Genomic DNA, 26,074 nt, shown 5'->3' with positions numbered 1-26,074 from the left:
GTATCCATAGAGGTACCCATTTGTCTTTTGACACTAGAGCAGGCCAGGCCAACAGCGGGCACACATGTATAGAAGAAGCGTGTAGACAGATAGTCACTTGTTTGGCTACATCCACAGCTTAAATTTGGTGTCCTCCAAACATGAAATGTTTCAAAGGCAGAATGATATTTCTGTTCACTTATTAAGGGATGACTAACTTGCTTTTGGCTGCACTACAAATGAATCACGGTAACAATCCCCAACTTGCGACTTCTGGTGTTCTGATGTAATGCATTTCTATTAAAAGAAGAGGAAAGAGAGTGGGTGAGGGTGAGATCATGCAAAGACAGAACATAACACCAAGGGAGCTAGCGTAATTGATGAACTGCAGAGACCAAGTCCATCCACTTTGAGGTGCTTTCTCGTGTCCTGGGTGAGGATCCCTTGCCAGTCAGTTCCTACCCATTTACAGTTGCAGAATATAGACCCAGATTAAGACATGGAACTTGGAGGGATTCAACGAAGGAAAGATTTCATTTGGGGGTGAAAAGCAGATATTCCTTGAAAGCATTTTTAAAGCAGTTTTGATTTAGTGTCACTTTGAAGGTAAGTACTTGGAGGCAAATGATGGAAGTTAGAAAAGCTAACGACCTCCCTTTTTAAAGTGTTTTAATGGGGGTGCCCGGCTGGCTGGCTCAGCTGGCAGAGCAGGAGACTCTTGATCTCAGGGTTCTAAGTTCAATCTCAAAGTTAGGTGTAGAGATTACTTAAAAATGAAATCTTTTAAAAAATTGTTTTAATGAGCACAGCTCATTTGTAACCCTCAGATGGAGGGCGTAGGAAGGTGAGGCAAGGAAAGGAAGACTACTGATAAAGGTGGACCATCAGACTGACTCCCCCTAGGGAGCTGGGGACCCTCACCACCTGCCAGTCTCTCCTCACAGGCAAGGATGCTGGGAACAGCTTGACGCAGCTTCTAGAGCCCGTTAATTGCTCTGCCAGGCAGTGTGGCTTTCTGGCCTTGATCCTCCCCCTTCTCAATAAAAAAACAAATACAAAGAGGAGCTGAAAGGTATCGTAGAAGATCCTGTGAACCCACAGGTATTTTTCCTATGTTAATCACCACTCAGGACCAGACACTTCCTTCCTCCTAGATCCCTTCTGTACTCTCTACAAGGTGCCCCTGCTGTCTTCTGAGGAAGATCTCAGTGTGCCAAGGAGAGGCAGAGAGGAAATTAGACTCTGGCCTGTCGTGACCGGCAGCCCACACTGGCTTTGTCCCAGGCTCTGGCAGAAGGGGATTAGAAGAGCCAGTGCCTCCCCAGAACGGGAAGTCACTCAGAGAAGGGAGTCTTGTTTTGCCTTTTTTTTTCCCAGGAAACCTATTTTCCCTACCCTATGGGTTTTTTTCTGGGTTTCATCTACTATGAGATCTGTCATTGACCTAAAAAGAACTTCGATGTGTTGAAAAAGCATACTTCAAGCAGCTACAATAAATCTCAAATTGATATTTATGAAGTTAACTTTCTCTCACCCCACATCTGATTGTATAGTATGTGGATGTCACTCATCCTAGAATTATGTCGTGTTGGAACCAAAAGGGTCTGTCCATAAAGATTAGCTAAACCAGCCTCCTGTTTTTTACTGATAAATCTGAGACCTGAAGGAATGACATTCCTAGGGTCTCTGGCACTCCCACAGAAGCAGCAGAAGCCACACTTGAAGCCAAAACTTCTTATTACTGGATTCCACTCTGTCCCTCAGCCTTTCTTCTTGGTAAGTCTGTCTGTGAAAAGTTTTATTTGGCAGCTATGGAGTCTGGAAGGAAAATAAGAAAAGGCAGTAAGCTCCAAGCCCATCCCCTTCACTACCTGTTAATATGGCCACGTAATGCTGCCATCTACAGATGAGGTTTGGCTGTTAGGATTATGTCTGGTCTCTCTTCATAGGCTCCCGATCCTCAAGCATGGCCATCCCACAGCTCAGTCACCGCCATGGCCAGTCATGTGAACCGGATGAGCTCCCAGCACTTCACCCCTCCCCAAATCCTCTTAGCCCTCATTCAAACTTGTGCTGGGCTAAGGCCACGAATCTCGCTGCCCCCAAGATCCTACCTCTGCCCTTGACTCACTGGGTCAGCGTAGGTGACCTATTGACATCCTTGAGGCCTCAGCTGCTCCAGCTATAAAATGAGGATAATCATTTAATCATTCCCACCGAGTCTTATTTTGAATAAATTTTTAAAAACTGTAAAGAAAGTACTTAGCAGACTAGTCACAATTACTGTTCTCATTCTTAACCTGAGGGGCGATGAGAGCAAAGAAGCTAACAATTGAAATGGTATGGTCAGAGTCTGGGAATGAATCTCAATCTAACATTTAGTTCTGGCCTTTTTGGCAGCAAATACAGAATAGAAAATATTGTGATCAGGATTGACATTGGATTGGGCTTTACTAGCACAAAGGGTTGGCATTGTCTACTGTTAGAATATTCCCTTTGTTTCAAAGGTTGTATCTCTTCAGTGATTTTCCATGTGTGAGCACGAGCACACTAAATTCAGGGAAATTATCCTATTATTGGCAACATGGCAGATTTGATGAGTATTTATTGAATGTGTGTTGAGTGAATAATCTAGAATCTATACATAGTTATGGAAACATGGATTATGTGTTGATTCACATGACAGATTCAGACTATATTAAGGTCAGAACTATTACTTTGTGTCACTTTCCCTTGTTTTTTGTTTTTTGTTTTTTTCCCCTGAGGGTCTCCTACCGAACTAAATAATAATATTGCATGGCTGGAGGTTGTGCATTTCATGGACAGAGGTGTCTTAGTCACCTTAGTCACCTAAGGTTTTCCTGGCTCGCTTTCCCCTTTCTGGCCCCAAGAGAAAACATTAATTTAAAGGCAAAGATAAAGTCACTATAAACTAACCTGTCATCATTTTCACCTTCCTTTCCCAGTGCAGAAATTCAAAGTAAGTATACGGGGCGGGGGGGGGCGGTGCAAAAAAGAGCATAGCTTCAATCTCTGGCTTCCTTTTTGCCCTGGGAATATATCTAAGGACACCTATTAATGTGTATGCTGTTCTCAGTGGGGCTCCCTTAGGAAAGTAAATCAGGGCATTCTAGAACCCCAACAAGGTGCTACCCAGGTAGCATGTGCAATGTGCCTGCGGACAGCTACGCACATGGCCAAGCACACACACATGTGTATGCTTGATATGTAGTCATAAGAACCAGAGATCAGAACTGAGGTGTTTTGGTTTTTCTCCATCCCTCCTATTATCTTCTCACCTCTTATCTCACAGTAGAATCCCACAGACGCCTCCAGCCAGGTGGGTGGCCTCAGCCAATGCCCCCTCTCTGGCTGCTTTGTCATTCAGCAGCTCCCTGCCACTCGGAAGCAAGAGTGACACATACTCTACCCACCTCTCCATTGGAAATTCAAAGCAGCTACATCTCACGGCAGCTCTGGTGCTGAGAATTCAGAAACGTTCCTTCTCAAAAACTTCATTAAGGTCTCCTTTCCCAAGTCTCCCTCCTACGGTCTGGTGGTATAGGAGTTCAGAGTGTCCGCTTTCTTCAGTCTGTGGTCCCAGGGATGGGAGCAGCAGATCTGCCGAGTTGGCAGGTCACTAAATAGTTTCTAACTCCCCACCCAGCAGGGCACGGTTGCCTTAGAGATTAGATGGAAAATATCCCCCTTGCTATAACTGGGTCCAGCCCTGTGGCTTAACACCATCTTATTTGGCAATCTTTTCCTCTTGACATATTTAGTAATCATTCTAAGGGAGATTTATTAGACTGTTCGTAGGAACAAACAAAGCACTAAATATTACACATATACATGCTTTCAATACCACTCCTTTTCTAGCCTATTCTGAATCTTTCCCCAAAGTCTTTCTTCAACACTTATCAAAACCCTCTTGTCTTTAAATTCCCCCTTGGTTCTTCTCTCCCCTAAAATAACTTTGTATTTGGGATTTTTTTTTGTAGTTAGAAGTTCTTGTAATCAAAATTCAGTGGGCCATACTTAGAGAAGAATGGATAAGAAGACACATTCAAAGTTTAAAAATCACTGAAGACATTTTGCTCATCATTAATTCCAAAACACCAAAGCAAAAATTTAGCAGATGGTAAGAGTTTTGTGAAAATAATATCTTAGGTATCTCTGGGAGATCGTGTGTGTGTGTGTGTGTGTGTGTGTGTGTGTGTATGAGGGAAAGAACTCAGAATTATTTCAGCCAAACATAATATGGTGAAGTGTTTCCTGAACCGCAGGGTTGGTGCCCATGAGGAGATGTGGGGGAGGGCACACTGAGAATTAGGATTAACAACTCTTTCTCTGTGCTAACTAAAGGACTTTGACAGCTGGTACCCCTCTGACATTTTCAAAAAGCATAATAAATATCCCACTCACCCTGGCACATGCACAGCAAAATATCTTCACAAATAATCCATCTGGGCAGATTTAAGAGAAAATATATCAGGGTCATGGAGACTCTCAGAAGGTAATGACTTCCAATGGCATAGTCACGGTGTGGCAACTGGGTGTTAAACTTGATTCCCTTTACATATGAAATGTTTTTCTTTGTTCATTAGCTACAGAGTGACTATCTCTGCTCCTGCAAGGTCGCACTCAGTGCTAGGCACAGGCACATTCATTACTTAACACTCAATTACATGCCTACCACTGGCCTTGTGTTGTAGACTGGGCTCATTTTACAGTGAAAAGGCCTAATTTTCTCACCTTAGACTGTAGAATACATATACTCCTACATATCTGAACTTGAGCACTCGTGATTTTTTAGGCCACCTTAGCACTTGGGCAGTGCAAGCACCAATTCAGCCATTAGTTGCTAGCAAGAACTTTGATTCAACTACTGGCATTGTTAACCTAGAAGTCTGAGGTTGTGGGCCAGGAGCACAAGTTCTGGAGCCAGGCTGCCTGGCTCTCTCTTTGACTATGTGTGTGACCTTGGGCTAGCAACCATCTCAGTTTCCTCATCTGTAAAATGAGCCTAGTACTTGTACCTACATCATAGTCTCTTATAAGGGTGAAATGGGCTAATCTGTGTAAAAGGCCTAGAATTGTGCCTGGCATATAGTAGGAGCTGTTAAATGAAGGCTTGTAATACAAATGTAGTGATCTAAAGGGACACGTGCACACAAATTGTTTACAGCAGCAATGTCCACAACAGCCAAACTATGGAAAGAACCTAGATGTCCATCAACAGATAAATGGATAAAGAAGATGTGAGATATATATATATATATATACACACACAATGGAATACTATGCAGCCATCAAAAAATGAAATCTTGCCATTTGCAATGACATGGATGGAACTAGAGGGCATTAAGCTGAGCGAAATAAGTACATCAGAGAAAGACAATTATCATGTGATCTCTCAGATATTAGAATTTGAGAGGCAGGGCAGGGGGTTGTGGAGGGCAGGGAAGGAAAAAGTGAAACAAGATGGATCAGTAGGGAGACAAACCATAAGAGACTCTTAATCTCAGGAAACAAACTGAGGGTTGCTGGAGGGGAGGGGGTGGGAGGGATGGAGTGGTTGGGTGATGGACACTGGAGAGGGTGTGCGCTATGGTGAGTGTTGTGAATTGTGTAAGACTGATGAATCACAGACCTGTATCCCTGAAGCAAATAATACATAATATGTTAATTAAAAAATAAGGAATTTTTTTTAAATGAGCACTTGTGTTCCCAGTGTCCACTTTGATCACAGGTGTATAGAGCTTGGACATGGCAAATGCGACTTGAGATGAGGTGTGCAGAATAAATCCCACTGTGCTTCCTTAGCATGACCTCCGTATATACCCCCCAGACTCTTGCAGTTCTGTCTCCCCTCCCATATAAGCAGATGAGGAAAGCCGGAGAATATGAGGTCCCTCAAGGTGAGCCTCTTGTCTTTTATGGCACCAAGTGACTGAATTGGATGGGGAAGTCATTTAGGGGCCCTAGAGATCAGCAGCAAGGGATCAGCCTCCACGTGAAGTTGTGCCTTAGTTCACTTGGTACATTATATCTTCAAGACGGTGGTCGTATGTGAGATTTTCAGACACTTACAGACCAACTGAGTCACAAATAAAGAAGAGAACACGTGGAAATAATGCTGGTGCTTTACGCCAGTGCTTCTCAAACTGTACCTTTACCAGAATCTTCTGGAGAGCTTGTGAAAACCCAGATTCCCGGGCCCTACCCAAGAGATTTCTGATTTACTGGGTCAGAGGTGGAACCAGACAGTTTTCACCTCTGACAAGTTCCTGGGTTGTGTTGGTGCTGGTTTTGCATCCTTGCTACCTGTTTCTATTGTTAAGTTTATAACATTTCATTTGAACTGTTCAGTTTGAAAATGACACAAGTGACTCCACCCCCCCCCCCAAATGGACATATTTGAATCCACAGAGCTAAGGTCATGCGTCGAGGTCTTATTTTTGGTAATAAATTAACTTTCTTTTTTTTCTCCCATAGTTGCATGCGGCTGTGACCAGGATCCAGGTCCCAAGGCCTGGTTTTAATTACACGTTCGCCCACATATGTATCCTGAATAATGATAAGACTTGCATCGTGGATGACATAGTGCATGTCCTGGAGGAGCTAAAGAACGCTCGGGCCACCAACCGGACCAATTTTGCTATCACATACCCGATCACTCACTTAAAGGACGGGAGGGCAGTGTACAATGGACACCAGCTTGGAGGCGTCACTGTGCACAGCAAGGACCGGGTAAAATCTGCAGAGGCCGTCCAGCTCACCTACTACCTGCAGTCAATCAACAGTCTCAATGACATGGTGGCTGAGAGGTGGGAGTCCAGCTTCTGCGACACTGTCCGACTGTTCCAGAAATCCAACAGCAAAGTCAAAATGTACCCTTACACGTCCTCCTCACTGAGGGAAGATTTCCAGAAGACCAGCCGTGTATCAGAACGTTACCTGGTCACCAGCCTGATCCTGGTGGTCACCATGGCCATCCTGTGCTGCTCCATGCAGGACTGCGTCCGCAGCAAGCCCTGGCTCGGTCTGCTTGGGCTGGTGACCATAACCCTGGCCACGCTCACCGCGGCCGGGATCATCAATCTTACCGGTGGGAAATACAATTCCACCTTCCTGGGAGTCCCTTTCGTCATGCTAGGTAATTACCGCTCTTCGTTTTTTTATTTCCTCCTGCTGCTGGTGGTGACTGGGTTCCTAAATGGCAAAGAGTAGCCACCTAATGACTCTGTTTTGTTTATCATGTCTTCCTTTTGCCCAAAGTCCTGGGACCAATTCTGTAATGTTCTGGCCATTGGCAAGGGGCAACCTTATTGGGTAAATGTGCCAGGAGTCCCAAGCCATGGGTCCCAGCCCTGGTTCTCCAGTAAGTAGCGGTGTGGCAATTAGATGATATGAATCTTCTCTGGTGCTGCAGTGTCTTTGGTGGGGCTTCCCCAGAAGCAGACCCTGACACAAGGATTTAGATAGAAGTCTTTAATTTGGGAGGTGAGCCCAGGAAGCCCCGGCGTCGGAGTGAGAACACAAGTCAGGGAAGGAAGACAACTCGGGCTGTGTTTATGGGCCGCTTACTGCTTTAGGCTCCAGTGGCTCAATCCCTCAGGGGACCTTTGGGAGACTTAACAGAACGCACCTCAGAGAGGTCCTCCTTGAGGGGCAAGGAAGCTGAAAGCTGGCCCATGTACCCAGAAACCTGTGGACGAGTCATTGACAGCTCTCCCCAGGGAAGACTGAGCACAATCCTGCAGCCCCCAAAACCCCTCAGGTGGATGGTGTTTGTCACGAGAAGCCTTCGTGAGCTGCGGAATAGTGAATCGGAGGGCACATGGGTTGGGCACTGACAGGGTCTGCTACCCTCAGTTTCTCCACCCTAGTGATGGAATGGAGGGGAATATCACAAAAAGGGACATGATAAATGTACAAGAACTTTGAAAGCAACGAGTGAGAAATAAATAAGAAGGTATCTTTTTTCCCTGTCCTTGCTATAACCTCAGGAGAATGTTTTAAAATGATGGTGTGAGAATCCCAGTATATTCTCTCTTAGGGGCTGCGAGCATTTCCTGATAGAGATCACAGTGAAAACAAAGCCAGAGTGGTTCTAGTACAACACCAGTTGCTCTGTTCATCTGGTATTGAAGATGGCATGCCCAGCAAGCCTGATGGCAGGGTTCCTGCAGGCCAAGGGTTCCAGGGGCTGGCTTCTCCCTTTTCTGTGGCCACTTCTCATCAATTCCTTTAGCAAAATTAAAATGTCATTTGGAATCAGATACTGACATGACAAATGAAGTGGCATTTTTCATTGAATGAGAAAGAACTATGGTTGAGTTCATTAGAATCCCTAATGCCCAGTTCAGGAGTAGTAGAAGGAAAGAAAAGGATTTACTCAGGAGACCTCAGCTGCCTTACAGTTAAATGATAAGCAGGTGGCAGGGCTGCAAGGTCACAAAACAACATGCTGCCCTCCAGGCTCTGAGGCCTGTGGGAGTACAGACCTGGACAATAAAAACGTATATGGTAGCTCAAGAGAAAGGGGGCACTGCAGAGACCGAGCAAGTCGCACATTCACCAGGTCGCTTTGCTCATCACTGTCAAACACAACACAGAAGAGGGCTGCCATACTTCTTCCTTAATTCAGTCCATTAAGAAGGCAGCATAACTAGCCTCTTGAACCCCAAGACGATGTGAGCCGATGGTGGGCTCCATGTTGGTTCCTTGAAGACTCAGTGTCACTGGGTAGTAGCTTCCATGGACGCTTGAGTCAAGGTTTCTTTAAATGAACATGTTATACCCATGATTAGTCCCATGCTTGGATTTTATCTTTCAGCTTTTTGTTTGAAAAATGCAGTGGTTTTTGTGATTTTTTTTTTTTTTTTTTTTTTTTTTTTTGCGGGAGGAAGAGAAAACAGAAATAAGGAAAGAGCAGAGAACTGAAGAAAGTAGGTTTTTAAGATCAAGAAGAAAGACTGTCAGGGACGCCTGGGTGGCTCAGTTGGTTAAGCAGCTGCCTTCGGCTCAGGTCATGATCCCAGCGTCCTGGGATCGAGTCCCACATTGGGCTCCTTGCTTGGCAGGGAGCCTGCTTCTCCCTCTGTCTCTGCCTGCCATTCTGTCTGTCTGTGCTCGCTCTCACTCCCTCTCTCTCTCTGACAAAGAAGAAAGACTGTCAGAGCTAGAAAAAGGACTATTGGCCCAGGTTTGATGACACTTCAAGTTGTGATTGCTGAGGCCAAAGGATGATTCAATATTTAAAGCTTCTTAAAAACTAATTGCATTAAGTAAAATAAAAAAATAAAACTTCAATATTTAGAGCTTCTTAAAATTCTTAAAATGTAAAACAACATAGCAATAGTCAAAACTTCTTAACATTAACCTCACCAAAAAAAAAAAAAAATCGATCTCACTAAGTAAAATGAAATGGATCATCTGAAACTTCTATAAATTAACTTTATTAAGTAAACTAAGTTATGATATTTAAGATTTCTTCAAACTTCTTTTGGTACTTCCTAACGAAGTTTTAAACATGGTAAATCAAAGCCAGCACAAAAAGGAATATACCAGCTAGAATCGGTGCAAGGAAAGACGTAAGAGAGTGGATGCTGTTAGCCAAGAAATGGCCTTAGAAAACAAATCCAGAAATAGTAGCGCCGCAACTCCACAGAGACCTAGGATCACTGAACTTGACGTCAGAGTTCAATTCAGAAAAAGCTGGTGCTCGTGGTGAAAGAGACCAAGCGCCGCAGGTACCCAATACTCTCTTGTTTGCAATTTGTGAGGAAAGTTAAATGCATTGATTTGATGGCAGTTTTCCCTGCTGACAGTCAGTATGCAACCTTCCTGTACATTTTCAGCCCAAAGAGATCTCAAATTACTTAGTCACAACAAAAGAAGCTATGCATTTTAGTAGCTGGGGCCCATCAGCAATAAATAGTTTGCACCATGTAATGGGTGCTTAATATGCTCATAAAGCCAACAGTGCCTGTGTTTCACAGATAAACTCTTCATTCTCAGAATTTGATTGTAAAATGAAATATAAGCAAGAGCATGTTCATAAATGCTGCATTAAGAGCCCATGTTTAATTCTGGATTTTTGATGACCAGTCCCAAAACACCAATAAATATTTCAAATGACCAAGAAAAAAATGTGGTGCTAAGGGTTTGGCATTATGAGTCAATAAACTGTTCACCCAGTTTTAAAATCTGCCTGTCTATAATATAAAATGGCTATGCCTAAGCTAAGATTTAAGCAAAACTTCTTGATTTTCCATGTTATATAAATACAATATCAAATTAAAATGTAAAACTCTGTGGCCTCATTTAAAAGGAAAAGCTTCTCAGGAAAAAAAGCCTCTATACAGATTTCCTTGGCCAACAACAGGTCTATAACGTAATAAACATTATATTTAAAATTCAACAAACTAAACATTCTCAGTGTGATGCCGGTCACATAAGGCCAGATCCAGCCAAATGCCAAAATGGCAGTAGACTGACTTAGAATGGAAAATTTTAAGACCACGTGTGTCAAGCAGTATTAACCTGACAAAATTCCAGAATAGGAAAGAATTGGGATAAACTCTGAGAGTTCGCCATAATGGGATGTGACTGTGCGTTTCTAGCCAAAACGATACGTGACATCTCTGGCAATAAGAATATATCCTACACAGATGAATCATTTTGACAATGATGTAAGCATAGATACATCATGATTTAGAATGTTTTTAATCAGCGTCATGCATATCAGACAAACCCACTTCTGCCAAAACCCCTGTCCGTATGAGTCAGATCAGTTTATTCAGAGCTGAAATCCTTAAAGGTCTACCTCATTATAAATGTCCATTGACATTTTTTAGTTACTATAAACTTGGAAAAGAGTTTGTCTCATCCATACCCATTATTCATAAAGTACTATGCTTTCTTTCCAAACTACATTAGTATCAGGTACTGAAGTATTTGAACTGTCATTTGTAAACATCGAACACTCATCATTTTAACCTGTTATGGAACTTCCTTTAAAGGATGAGGCTTTACACCATTGCCCTCCACTTGGCTATGATTTAAGAAATTGGCAAAGATTTTGTGCATGCAAGCTCTCCTTACAGGCTTACTATTTGCACAGCTTTCCTGGTCAGATACAAATCAGGAAGGGAATGGAATGTTGGAGAATATAGGAGGGAACCGAAGGAAGGTTTCTTCCTTCTTAATGTGGAAGGTTTGTGACCTCATGTATATTCTGACCAGCTGAAAGGAGAGAACTGAAGTTGTGGTGAAAGACAGTTTTGGTATTAGTTTGTATGTGGTAATCTAATTTATAAGGGTTGCTTTGCATTTACCAAGATACAAAAGCCATGGAGATCAGATGAGACAAAAAAATGTTCTTCAAAAAAATATTCCTCAAGCCGTTTCGTAACAGATTGCTAACCACTATATGATCACAGTGAGCTACTGGGGATTCAAAGCTCTTTCAAGTGTTTGGGACTTTTGAGAAGGTCAAATGCCACATCCAGCGTGCCCTCTTCCTTCTGAATTTTCAAGCCTGGCCACTCAAATTCAAGGATAGGAAGGGAAGAAAGGATGTAATTAAGTGATAGGAGGAGAATAATAGCAGAGGCATTTGGTTCTTTTCAAGTATATTCCAAGATTATCTGTATTTAACAGAAACCAGAAGATCGGCTCAGTTTTCTGAGAATTTGTTCTCATCTGATGCCACCTGGAATATGATGCAGTATAAGGAGTTTAGGCTTTGAAGAGGTGAAAGTTCTTGTGCAGGAAATTGTGTTCTGAGAAATCAGAATTCTTAATTACTTTTGCTCTAAACTCAAGCAGACCTGAAAGGTTTTGCTTTCTGGTTGAGCATTCTGGCATATTTCTTTTTCTTCTTCTTTTTTTTTAAGTAATCCCTATGCCCAATATGGGGCTTGAAACTCAGGACCCCCAAGATCAAGAGTCACATGCTCTACTGACTGAGCCAGCCAGGCACCCCATATTCTGACATATTTCTAAAGCCATGAGACATGTGGGGTGAGGAAATCAACCAGATAATTATAAAGTTCGAGCCATAGGAAATTGCCAATATTTAACTGTTTTTGACCTACAAAATTGGTACAAATAACCAGCCATTTTTGAACTAAAAAGCAGTAATTTCTTATGGTTCAACCTAATACATTATTGTAGAAGTCCATTATCTGCAACAATATGACAGTCTACATGACGGAGTAGAATGCTGTGGAAATGCTCTGCTTGGAGCATTAATCACTAATTGGTTCAGTAATTTCTGGAGGAAAAAAACCCTAGTTGATAGGGGTTTTATTATTCTCAGTTTTGTTTACATGTGATTTAAAATAAGACAGTAATTCCATATAATAGTTTCAAAGTTTTTTCCCTGGGTATCTTTTTTGGAATGTCCGGTGGCTATTTGGGAACTCATTTACAAGGAGATTGTGCAATCTAGTTTTGTGGGTAGTTCTCACGCTTTTATTATGCCTCACCAATCATATTCCATGAAAGGGTGAGTGGGGAGAAATGGTTCTGGGGGAAATGGTACAAAACATGTTCTATTGTTCTATTCTTAACCATAAAGGAGGATGAGAACAGGACTGATGGGTCAGGTCCAAGAATGCAGAGCTCAGTGAGGCAGAGGAATGCAGTGACTCCTCCTCTCTGACCCTGGTCTTGGTACAGTCAGGTGGTCTAGCCCCACCTAGTCTAGAGACTGGGGAAATGGCAGATTTTACAAAGGAAAGGCAACAGCAGGACAATGAGCTGTTAATAACAGGCTATGGAGAAAAATACCTAGTTTGGTGTTGCACTGGGCCAGCATCTCAGAAAGTCACTGCTGGGACCAAGTAGTAGTGACCAAAAGGGTCTATAGGAGCTCACAATGCAAGAAGATACACAGTCATTGTCAAGGAAATTCTGAATTTCACCTAGGCTACTTCAGTAGCCAAGAACCAAAATGTAGATGGAACATAAGAGAGAGATTCTAGCCTCTTCTCTGCACTGATGGTATAGTAGCACTAGCATTTCTCTTCCTCACCAGCGAAATAACTTTCAAATCAGCGTACTATCCATCATATGTGTGTGTGTGTGTGTGCATGGTATATAACATATCAGCTATATTATATGTCATATGTAATATGATACATTATGCAATAAGTTCATGTGCATACATATGCATTTCACATGTTTATAACATTATGTAGCATATATTTTTTGAATATTTGAATATAAATACTATATATTTCCCTATTATATAGTATGTATTCACACATTTTATATGTATATATATAAAACATTTGAATAGGATATGACATATATGCATATATTTATATATTACATATGTCACCTATATGTAAAGATATTACACAATGACCACAGCATATACTGCGGGCCCCATTTGCAGACATGATTTCATATAGTGCACACACACACACACTCACACACTCAGTATCTAAATACCTTTCTTTCAACAAGGAAAAGCTATTTGCATATTCATTTCTTGGACTCTTATTTGCAGCTCTCTAATGAAGGAAAAGCATTTCTCAGATTAAAATCCAATGCTGTGATTAGAATTGCCAAACTGTGACAAGTCTCTGGTAGAAAGCATAGGATGAGTGTGTTTGCCCTGATGTGTACATCCTTCTTAACTTAAGCATAGTATACCTTCCTTAACTCTCACTCTTAACTGTGACACGAAACAGGCTGGGATAAACCAAACAATTCAGCATAGAAAGTAAATGTTTATAACTGTCAAAGTGTAAATGTAACCCAATTAATGAACTTCCCCCTGAAAATAGATGTTACTCAACCCTGACATTCATACATCTTAAATTTCTTCTAAAAAAAACCCCAAATCATGAATTTATGGGTATGTCACTGAAAGAAAAGTATTTTATGAACGTGAGCTACTTAGTGAGGCTCATCTAAGAGTAAAATATGTTTTAAGCAGATTTTGCTCACATAAAATCATCATATTCTGTATTCATCATACTCTGGTTCTTCTAGAAAAATGTAGTAATTTTATTTTCACATAAGAAATTTGGCACTGCCCAAGCATGCTATAAACGGCTTCATTGTCTCTTGATATTAAATGTTTTTACACTGAAACTAAGAGATCATCCACCAGCAAGCCATCCCATTTCACCTCCTCATCTTCTCAGCTACTCCTTGTGTTCTGGAACTCCAGATGAGGAAATCCTGCTAGTATGGAAAGGATGAAAATGTGAGTAGTGCCCAAAGGCATCAGCCTCTGTGCTATGTCTGTGTGTGTCGGGGAAGGCAGGAGAGTCTGGGCTTGGAGAAAAATCTGCCCTACAGTATCCAGATGCACAAAATAGATCAATTTGCTTGCAATTATTCATTGGCAAAAAAATAAACAAATCACCCAGACTGCCTCTGATAGCAAAACCATTACATACATTGAAAATATTTGTTTTATGAATAGCTTTCCCAAAGCACAACTACTGGGTAAAGTTGGATTAGTTCTCAACTATTTGTTGGTAAATTCCTGCATTAGTGGATTATAAACAACCCTGAAGGCCTTGGTCAGCTCCAGAAAAGGGTCTGGGTAAGGATGAGATTTGATCTGGGAGTGTTCCTGAGCCTCACCCTAAGTGACTGGAAGATTAGCCAGTTGGGGTTTTTCCACCATTAGTGCTATTTATCACTTGTGCTGCTTTCTCTCCTCATGGCTCCAAAGCCTGAGAGTCATGTGTACATACAGATATAAAATCACTTGGAAAAGCAGACAAATGATTAGCCTAAGTCCTCTAGTATTTAATTTTACTAGATGATAGTCCCAAAGTCTACTGCTAATAAAACGTAAATTGCACTCCTGGTACAAATTATATCTCAATGTTGGCAAAGAACTCCACTGTCCTCACCCCAAGACCTGGCTAAAAGCCCCCACTGCTTCAAAGTGTTCCCTCATGAATAATCAGAACTTGGGCCTGTACGTGTGACACATACTGACACCCATGGAAGTATACAGACTTGCAGTGTACCGAAATAGAAACAAACATATTGCATGTGCTTTTAAAAGACAAGTGAATACTTTAGAAGTTTATCTTAAGAATTTGGTAGAATCAATATGTGTGGTTTAACAGTTCCCTTTGGCAACTCCTCAGCCTTAAACACTGTGACTGTAAGAGAGGGAATCCCGTGGGGTATCAATTGGTTTCTGGTGTACTCACCAGGATAGTCTTTACTTCCGGGTCTTGGGCCATGGATCTGCCATTGTGACGTTGAGCCCCGCCTCCTATAACCACCACAGGCCCTCCGGTCACCAAAGGCGAAGTCTGTTTGGAACTTCAGGTTTGGGTAGCTCCCTACATGAGTGCTGCTACGAGAGAGTGCTCGTGAACAGGCTTGCAACTCGGGAGATGGATAATGGTCCCTTGCTAGAATGATGCTTTGCACCAATGACATACACCCCTTGGTCAGATTTGATAGAGAGGTTTACAGAGTTCGGACTTCATAGAGAAAAATTTAAAAACTACAATGCTAAGAAGATAGCAATATTTTTGCTTTTAAAGCACCTTTTAAAAATAGGGGAAATGACAGCCAAACCTCTGAAAAGTATCTTCAGTCCACATGCAGTATCTGTTTGCCTACATCTGTGCGATCTGGCCTCAGAGTCCTACTTGCTGGACCCCAGCCCCAAGGCTAAGAGGGTGATGGATGATGGTGACACTAAAGTAGGGAGGCACCTGCTGAGAGAGGAAAGTGAAGAGGAAAGGAACCTACCAAAACCTTTCTTCCCTGCCTTTCCTTGATTTCACTAGCCCATTTCTGAAATGGGCTACAAAAGATAAGGCCAGGGCTGGCTGGAAGAAAAACTGCCAAGGATTTAGTCTCTGTGAAATCCACCTACCTCTAATTTCCTCTTTCCTGTCTCCCCACCCCCCCAGACTGAAGGGAAGCTGCTTCAGGACACAGTACACTGTCCCGGAGGGGTCTGCGTTTGTAAGAACACCCTCAAAGGCCAAAACCAAAGGGAATTCAGCTATAGTTATGGGCAGAGAAGGCATTCTGGGGGGCTGCGGGAGCAGGCAGGGTATTCCTCGTGTCCTAGGACTCCTAGAATATGACTCCCCTTGAGTCCAGGCCAGGAAACAGATACCCCATCATTCAGCTTTCCTTTAGGGTCACAGACTGACCTCTTCAACATAATTACCTGCTGTGAATCAGGTCTGAATCAGGTCTAGGCACAGCGAGGTGCTCCAGGCTGGTCCAGCTATGCTGGCACTCATCTTCCTCTTGACTGACTGAATTTCAGGAAGGAGGCCCAGTTATGGTGTCCGCAGTTGTCCCTGAAATCCAAAGAGCTCTTCAAAGACACTGCATACTTCCAATTTGGAATTTAGGGTGTAAGCATCTGCCAGAAAGGTATGGCTTGAGAAACAAGAATCTGGCCTATCAGGAAGGATAGTGGGGGCCTTCAGAAGCAAGAACAACAATAACTAGCAACAAATTCTGAGTGATCAAGTGGAACAGATTCTTTCTTGGGGCCTCTTCTTCTTGCCTCTGCGAGTGTCTACATGCATACCCCTGTAGCGAGAGGAAAGAAGGAAACGTATAGTTTCCAAAAAGCCCCTAAGAATAAAAGGAAAATTCTCTCTGGAGCTGCCCCGAGAAACAACATCATATGCAAAGAGAGTCAGGACTCAATAAAAATGATCAAACTGTAGAAGGACAAAGCATTTAAAATGCAGCAACAGAACTCAGGAGACAAGCTCACAGTCTATTTCCAGCTTTCCTTGAGTCTGATTATTTTCATTCTGGACCCTCGAGCCTCACTCTTCACGTAATAGCTTTGTTAATTCCAATTCCTTTCCTCACTTAGCCTCTAAGACTACTCCAACAACATTGTGAGAAATGGGATTCTTAGGGTATTTTTCAACAGGAGTCGGAATCAGATAATGTTATAAAACATCACATTGACTTAGATTTAATTTAAATTCTACTATATGACTAATTGTAATCCTGCTATATGCATTCTTATATTCTTAACATATTTAATGACTCAGTACTAAAGCCCTGTTTTAAAACATTTTTCTTGTTTCTAGCATATAAACACTGTTTAAAAAAAAACAACACTCCATTTGCCATTTTCAGTGAAACTTTAAAGTGTGTTTTAAGTCCAAGAGAACTTAGTCTACGTGGCTGCAGATGAAATGGTCAGTATTGTCTGCCCAGGGTGCAGATGCCTTGGAGGGATTAATCCTCTTTTGACTCTCATTGTCCTGGAACAAAGGTCGGTCAGTCCTTCCTGAGAACAATGTGGAAACAGACTTAATAAATAGTCTTCCCTTCTGAGACTAGACATTGACTTTCTAAAGCATAATTAACAGGATGCCAGTCAATGAGTGCACTTTTGGCTGCATGTCTGGGGAGTTCAGGTGCCTCCAATTTAGGGGGGCCACAGTGCTAGTTATCGGGTTGACAGTCCCAACCTGCCCTCTCAAAGTGGCTGCAAAATGACGCCTAGTAAATGCAGATAAATGCCAAATCCTTCTGAGAAAACAGGCCTGTATCACGACTACAAAACGGACAACGGGTGTGAGAGCGAACAAGACTTCACAATAAGGATGTAAATGCCAGCCTGGGCATGAGGGAAGGTGTTCACCCAGTTACTGAACACACAAGATAACGGTGACTCACTTCACTCAGCATTATGCTTGGCCAGAGATTTTTAATACCTCTTTAAAAACAAAACTATTGTACCAGTGGGTAAAGATTTTATTCTCCTCAATAATGGGATTGAATATGCCAAGGCATAGAAGCAGAAAATTAGATCTGCTGATCCTAGAGCCAAGATAGGGGTGACTGAAAGCTACAACAGGTCACTTCCGGTGGCTTTTCAGTGTCACAAGAGCCTGGAAACCCAGGAAGAACCATTGGGAGAGTGTCTACCTCCAACCAGGAGAGGTGGGGGAAGGCAAGCTAGATCTAGTCTCAAGCAGGAGAATGGAATCAAAACATGGGCACTTCCCATACCTCTGCTATTCCCGTGCTTCTGGAGTACTAACCAAGGAGGCCAAGGCACTAAGTAGTTAAGGAAAGGGTTATTGATCTGGGTCTCTTCCTCAGAGGCCATTGCCCAGTAGTGCAGAGAAGCCAGCAGGGTCAGCCCCTGCTTGATACGTCATCTACAAACAAGCAAAATTGGTCAAACAGGTCCCTAAAGACAAAGCGCAAACTATACATCTACAAGCAGAAATTTAATTTTTATCAGAGGCAGGGAGAGATCATGTGAACCGTGTTGCAGTTTCTATCTTTCCTATTCACTGAAACCCAGTGCTACTTATTGTGCTTCCCTCTGTGTCTCAGATTTATTGTTCCCTGGACTGATACTTGGGGGTGGGGGAGGGGGGAAGAGGCTGTGATTTAGGTTCCCGTCAAGACTCAAATTAAATACAGTGCCTCTTTCTCTTCCTAACGCCCTCCCTTTGGCCAAACATAGACGAGATGATGAGACATTAACTCAGAACCCTCTGCCCACAGCCTTCCTCTGTGCTGACCTCCAGCCAGACTTATGGGGATGCCAAGCCAACTGATGAGTGGCCAGGAGCTTTCTCTGGAGTGTTCCACCAAGCAAGGGAAGCAAAAACTCTGCAAGCTGCCCCAACAGCCCTAACCTCTCGATGTATATAATCCCCAAGAGACAGATGCCAGTCTACTCGGCTTTCCATAGGCAAAAGTCTAGCCCACATTCTTGAGCCAGAAAGGAGCAATGGAGATCTTAGCTCCTCCTTATCTTTCACTTGCCATTAACATTTAGGATTCACTAAAAGACAGGGCTCTCTTCCACGGAAGAAATTCTTGGCATTCACAATCTGTCACCACCAAGGCTGGTTGTACTCCCCTTGACCCGGTAGTTGCCCATGACCAAGTCGGTTCCTCTCTTGAAAGAGGTTAGTCTTTTAAACTTTTTGATCTGGTCTTTTTCTGCCCCCTCAGGTCATGGATTGTATGGGACTTTTGAAATGTTATCCTCCTGGAGGAAAACTAGAGAAGACCAACATGTTAAAGAGAGAACTGCAGCAGTCTATGCAGACTCCATGCTCTCCTTTTCTCTCACCACTGCCATGTACCTGGTCACCTTCGGCATAGGGGCCAGCCCTTTCACGAACATTGAGGCAGCCAGGATTTTCTGCTGCAATTCCTGTATTGCAATCTTCTTCAACTACCTCTATGTACTCTCGTTTTATGGTTCCAGCCTGGTATTCACTGGCTACATAGAAAACAATTACCAGCATAGTATCTTCTGTAGGAAAGTCCCAAAGCCCGAGGCATTGCAGGAGAAGCCGGCATGGTACAGGTTTCTCCTGACAGCCAGATTCAGTGAGGACACAACCGACGGCGAGGAAGCGAACACTTACGAGAGTCACCTATTGGTATGTTTCCTCAAACGCTATTACTGTGACTGGATAACCAACACCTATGTCAAGCCTTTTGTAGTTCTCTTTTACCTTATTTATATTTCCTTTGCCTTAATGGGCTATCTGCAGGTCAGTGAAGGGTCAGACCTTAGTAACATCGTAGCAACTGCGACGCAAACCATTGAGTACACTACTGCCCAGCAAAAGTACTTTAGTAACTACAGTCCGGTGATTGGGTTTTACATATACGAGTCCATAGAATACTGGAACACTAGTGTCCAAGAAGATGTGCTAGAATACACCAAGGGGTTCGTGCGGATATCCTGGTTTGAGAGCTATTTAAATTACCTTCGGAAACTCAATGTGTCCACTGGTTTGCCTAAGAAAAACTTCACAGACATGTTGAGGAATTCCTTCCTGAAAGCTCCCCAATTTTCACATTTTCAAGAGGACATCATCTTCTCTAAAAAGTACAATGATGAGGTTGATGTAGTGGCCTCCAGAATGTTTCTGGTGGCCAAGACCATGGAAACTAACAGAGAAGAACTCTATGATCTCCTGGAGACCCTCAGGAGACTTTCTGTCACCTCTAAGGTGAAGTTCATTGTCTTCAACCCGTCCTTCGTGTATATGGATCGATATGCCTCCTCTCTGGGAGCCCCCCTGCACAACTCCTGCATCAGTGCTTTGTTCCTGCTCTTCTTCTCGGCATTCCTGGTGGCAGACTCTCTGATTAATGTCTGGCTCACTCTAACGGTTGTGTCCGTGGAGTTTGGAGTTATAGGTTTCATGACCTTATGGAAAGTAGAACTGGATTGCATTTCTGTGCTATGCTTAATTTATGGAATTAACTACACAATTGACAACTGTGCTCCACTGTTATCCACCTTTGTTCTGGGCAAGGATTTCACAAGAACTAAATGGGTAAAGAATGCCCTGGAAGTGCACGGGGTAGCAATTTTACAGAGCTACCTCTGCTATATCGTTGGTCTGATTCCTCTCGCAGCTGTGCCTTCAAATCTGACCTGTACACTGTTCAGGTGCTTGTTTTTAATAGCATTTGTCACCTTCTTTCACTGCTTTGCCATTTTACCTGTGATACTGACTTTCCTGCCACCCTCTAAGAAAAAAAGGAAAGAGAAGAAAAATCCTGAAAACCGGGAGGAAATCGAATGTGTGGAAATGGTGGATATTGACAGTACCCGAGTGGTTGACCAAATTACAACAGTGTGATAGAGTCTGCTTGTTATATTTTCACCCTAGGTCTTATCGAGAGCAAAGAGATTATGTTAATGAAACAAATTCAAAGTTGTTCTTTCTTTTTTAAGAAACAGACATTGCCAAAGTAAAGGACAAGGGGGAAAATGGGCATTGCATATTTTCAGTCTTTTAAACAAAAGGACTGCTACCAGAAAGAATTTACACACACATACACACACAGACACATCTCTTAAACTAAGATCAAATAGAAGAAAGCTTATTAGCAAGCAGAATCCTATTTTATTCACACTGCAGATGTTGTTGGTATTGTGACAAAAACCTACTGATTGAAAGGTCAGCTGCCAAAGCAGAAATAGCTTTAAGCATTGTTCAAACAATAAAGCTTCCAGAACTTCTGCAGAGCAGTAGCTCCGGGCAGAGTCTGTGGTTTGAGATCTTAGCTGTCTCATCTAGCTCCCCAGCACCCCAAGGAGATGCTTTCAAAAGTTCTAGCCAGCAAAGGCAAGCCACAACCTTGGAAGTGACCCATGGTAGAGTGGCCATCACCCATGGAATGAAATTGAGTGATTCCCAAATTCGCCCAGGTGAGGCAGTTTTTTGTGCAGAATGAAGAAATCATAGCCCCCCATCAGCATACTTTGACCATGTGTATGATTTGGTGAATACACCTTTAAACCAATGACAGCTCCAGCACTGCAGAGTTGGAGCAATTCTATTTTGGAATATCTTGTTGCTTGTCACCAAATGGATCTGCTTTATTAGTTACAGCTCTTGGCAGGAGGCTCCGGGTACCCAAAGCTGCAGAGCCAATCCCAAATACCTGGCAGGATGAAGGAAAAGCAGGTGTCTACTTGAACCCAGAGGCAGTGTCTCCATTTTAACAAAAAATATGGCCAACTGGTACAGCTGTTTGTGGTCTGACCCTACATGCAGTGTTTGTGTGGCTGCCCAGAAGCAACATCTGCCTGTGCATAGCTGAGGAAGGAGAAATGAACACTGACATGGTCATCTGCCATAACATTTCAAGTCATGGCTGCTCAGAGACACAGAGGAGAAAAGGAAGTTCTTTGGTGAGTTCTAAGTCCTGAAACTGAGAAGCTTCATAGAAGTGCAGGCAGGGAGATGAAGGACTGAAGGGGAGACAGATGGAAATGACTGGAAGACGTAATCACCAATACACGTTTATCAGTGATGGTGGTCAAACGTTTCTGCTAAGCTGGCTGCACTTTCATCATCCTGGTGCCCCCCACCCCGCCCCCCCATACCTTTGCTGGTGCCCGTCCAATGCACTGCACGGCCCTTCTGTACATTAACGAGCCTAGATGTTTATACTGTTGGTCACGGTATTTACAGGCTCTAAACAGAAACAACTTTGACTGGAAGAGGCTGTGTATGTTGCCCCAGACCTCTGCATTTCTTTATGTCTATAAAAATGACGCTATTTCCTGGTCACATTTGAGGCAAATGTCTACAGTATTTTTCCCTTTTAGAGATGTAGCTTATTTAGACATCTATAGTGGGAAGCGTTTCCCAAAAGCACCTTTGCTCTCTGTACTGTGCAACTTCCCCATCCTCCGCACAGGAGGAAACTGAGACCTAGGAGAGTAAAGCGACTCAGCCAGGGTCACACCACTAGAGGGTTTCCATCATTTTAGCATGCCTAAGACAGGGCAAGCCACTTTAAGATTTTCCCTTAAGAGGGCTATTACTCCCTTCAAAGTACATTTCCAAGGAAAAGAACATAGGACTTTATTGGCCACATGGCAGATATATTTTTTTTTAAATGTCTGGGTAATGTTTGGGATTTTGGTTTGCCATTGTCTTTCCAAACAGCAAAAATGCCCAAATAATTCCAGTGTAAATGCACCAAGTGCAAACCTGTGCTTTCTATTTCCTGTACTGTCGTTCACTCAATTCTCAATACGTAGCTAGTGCATTACACATTTGTTCAGTCTCTCCTGCAGACACACTAAGCGATCATACCAACGTGTTATGCACTCAACTAGAAGATAATGAGCTTTAATCTGAGGACAAGTACAGTCCTCGAAAAAGGGCAAGTTCGCATAATAGATCTGCGATCAATTCTCTCTCCAAGGGGCCTGCAACTAGGCTATTATTTATAAAACACAGCTGAAGAGGGGATTGGTTTTATTCTTAAATCATATGTTGCTAAATCATTTTCTGAGCAGTGTGTTCTAAATCAGCCATTGATTTAGTGTCGGCCACGTGGAGCACCTCGGGTTAAAGCGACTCCACAAACACTGATAAAATACACACACCAATTAAATGGATTTTGCTGAGAATTTAATCATTCAATTTGATGAAACAGAATGACTTGCTGTGGAACTTTGTTTTATGACAGATAGTAGTTTCCCAACTTGACTGAGTCTCTGTATACCTTGGAATATTGTATTTTTAGACGAAGGGCATTTTCAACCTTGTCGACTTCCCTTTTCAGCACTTGAAATCAAGGCTTATGGAATTCTGACTATGGAATGATTTTTTTTTTACTAGGGGACTCTGCATGCCAAGATTTATTGTTTATTGTTAGATCATTATTATTTAATCATTAATTATTATTTACTCGTTAATGATTACTGCTCTGACAGCATTGGGTTAACCCTATCATGGAGAAGACACTTGAGAAGCAACTCCAAATCACATCCCCATAAAATTTAAGTCTTTATCTTTACTTCATCAAGTTTTTCTTTTTCAATTGCTATAAAGAGGGAAGGAACAAGCCTAGCAAACACTTGCAAAAGTTTTAGTTTCAATTAATTCCAACCAAGACATTAATGTTCACTTTACCAAAGAAACTTATTGGTTGGTTTTGAGTTGGTGTTTGTTTACCAAAGAAAATATTCCATTCATCAAAAACATTTCTCCTGGTCAACTAAAAAACTGTGATACTTGGGTGTTCTTGACCAGTCATAACGAAGAAAAGGAAAGGGTCAGGGTGATATTCTTTCATTGAATAGAGCTCTGCAGAATATGTAAATTTACAAGAAGCTTGGGGTTTGCAACAAAGAAAATGATACTGAAACATGGTATTATTGTTTAACCCCATACCAATGGTCCAACAAGTACCACGAGGGCTCCTTGTGCTAAAAGAAGGCCATTTTCTCCACAGAAAAAAAAAAAAAAAAAAAAACAAGACAAAAACCCTCATGAAACTCCCTCTTTATTGTTCCAGCTCCTAAGTTTTGGTTTGGTTTGGTTTTGGAGTTTTGGGTTTTGTTCTGCTTTGCTTTGGTTTGTAGTGTTTGTTTGTGTTTCCTTGTTTTGCTCCCGTCTTTCCTACCATTTTCACCCCCTCAATCTTCACTCAGAAGAGAGATAATCAGATGCCATCCTCCATGGATATGGTTATTTATGCAAAATGCTACTCTAAATGAGGCCCTTAATAACCCTGTTATTTTAACTAACCACCACCCAGTTGTTCTAAGTGGCACTCCGGGACCCCAGTACCACTCTCCTCCAGCCCCAGCAGTGGAGCGTGGCTGTGTCTATCTCAAGAACAGGTGGGTTGGACAGCCACACTGGGGGTGTGGCAGAGGCAGAGCCTCCTGAACACAAATGATATCCTCCTCATAATGGCTTTATTCCTTTGGATCCTATTAAAGTAGCCCTGCAGCTTTTAATAGTGTTTGAACTCTGTGAATCTGTTTTCTCAATGGGGATAATAACAGGAACTGTCTCTAAATTCAGCAGATACATACTGAGTGCTAATACCACCCAGATACTATTCTAGAGACTGGGGATAGAGCAGTGAACAGATAAAGTAAACCTGCCCTCAGAGAGTCTACATTTGATTTACTGTGAGGGTCAAGGGAGATGATGTTGAGAAAGTGCTCATGGCAAGGGCTGGTGTAGAGAAGAAACTCAAGATATTATTTATAATTTCTCTATCCCATACAGTAGCCTAGGGCTCGTGATGTAAATAAAGCTCAGAGAAGTAAATTTTTGCAGATTTGGGCACAGAACTAGGGCTATATGAAGATGCAATTAGTTCTCCCGGTCATTTCAGGACATTCAAAATTTGGCTGGATCACCATTCGGTGGGGCAACTGTCAAGAGGGCACAAGCTCTGGATGTTGGGGTTGGATTGTAATCCTTTAAAAAAATGGGATATAGGCACTTGGGGGTAAGAGTCGGGAGGGAAGGCCACTTGCTATTTAATTACTATGCCTGACTTGATTGAAGATATTTGAACACTCCTGCTGGGAAATGTGCTTTTAAGTTTGTTCTCCACAAAAAGCACCAGGTAGCTGAAGAAAAACTTCCCACTTTTTAAAAGCATGGTAAAGCTGTGACATGGAGGAAAATATTAAATTAGTATTAGTGGATTCTCTGGCAAAGACTTGAGGATGGCTGCAGCCAGCACATGGCAGAGTTCTTCCCTGTGGTGGTTACAACTGTTGATTTCTGTTTCCTGCCAGTCCACGAGCTAGCAAATAGGAAAGTGAATGAGCTAGAATCCGTTCACCTGAATAGGCAGTGTCAGGATGTCTTCCCCAGTCTTCCCCCTCCCCTGCCCCCCTTCTGCCCAGGTGATCTGTTTGAAGTCCTCTTTGCTATCTACAAGGGTACCATGCAAGGAAGAGGAAGTGAGGCAACCAGAGAGCTATGGCCTCTGTGCAGATTTTCAAGTTAGATTAAAATTAGCACCACAAGCAATCAGAAGAGCTTACTGGGTAGGAAAAGAAGGCTTCTTCTCAAAGTACAATAAAAGCAATGTATACCAAGGAGGCAGCCCACAGAGGAACCCTGGTGGAAGGAATGCTGTTGCTGTGGAATGTGCCAGCCTCTTCCCCCTCCAGAATGTTGACACCAGTTGAATCTTTGGAGAGAATTACACTTACTCCCTCATTTTTCACCTGAGAAAACCGAAACCCAGAGAAGTGAAATGACGTGCACAGAGCTAGTTAGAAGCAGATATAGGACTATAATTAGTCTCCTAGCCTCAGTCCTTTTTCCATTCTGCCACTTTACTGCCAAATTCTATGTATCTAAATTATGGGGTCTTAACCTGGGGGGCATGAATGAGTTGGTGGGAGGGCAGGACTCTGAACTCCCTAAAATTAAATTATATGCAAAAATGTGTGTATATGTTTAATATGTGCATTTTCTTAAAAGGAGAGTTCATAGTTGTCATCAGATTCTAAAAGATGTCCGTGACCCAAAAAGGGTGAAGAACCACTGTCCTAAATTAATAAAGACCTCAATGGGAGTGTGATTCTGGTGTCCTCATTTTGGCTAATGGGCAATCAAGAGTTCCTCAACCACTTTTTCTCCAAGAAGCCAAAACTACTTCCGAATATTGGTACCTTCATGCCCATCCAAGTGCCTACTTCCATTCATTTATTCTTCATTCATTCATTTGTTTATTTATTTTGCATATTTATGTTCCAGCAGCAGCTAAACGTACTCTCCAGGGAAGAACTGAGGAAAGGACCCTTCTGCCTGTGCTCTTCTTGACA

General features: G+C 42.5%; 1 protein-coding gene across 3 annotated transcripts in view; it reads left to right on the top strand.

The window, feature by feature from the left end:
• Positions 1-25,830, top strand: part of PTCHD1 (patched domain containing 1) — a 58,027-nt gene extending 32,197 nt beyond the window's left edge. Inside the window, exons 1-3 of one of the 3 annotated variants that reach the window (XM_044235121.1) lie at positions 4,056-4,120; positions 6,478-7,138; positions 18,952-25,830. In XM_044235121.1, coding sequence (XP_044091056.1) covers positions 4,118-4,120; positions 6,478-7,138; positions 18,952-20,606 — 2,319 coding nt within the window. In that variant the 5' untranslated portion in view covers positions 4,056-4,117 and the 3' untranslated portion in view covers positions 20,607-25,830. Of the gene's footprint in view, positions 1-4,055; positions 4,121-5,775; positions 5,901-6,477; positions 7,139-18,951 lie in introns of those variants that run through there. The other 2 variants (XM_044235120.1, XM_044235119.1) reach the window with 2 other exon arrangements.
• The last annotated feature ends 244 nt before the right edge of the window (positions 25,831-26,074 follow it).

Source organism: Neovison vison, chromosome X, assembly GCF_020171115.1.
Source record: "Neovison vison isolate M4711 chromosome X, ASM_NN_V1, whole genome shotgun sequence".
Classification (NCBI taxonomy): Eukaryota; Metazoa; Chordata; class Mammalia; order Carnivora; family Mustelidae; genus Neogale; species Neogale vison.
The sequence above is the reverse complement of the archived record's forward strand: the minus strand, read 5'-3'. Positions and strand labels throughout refer to the sequence as shown.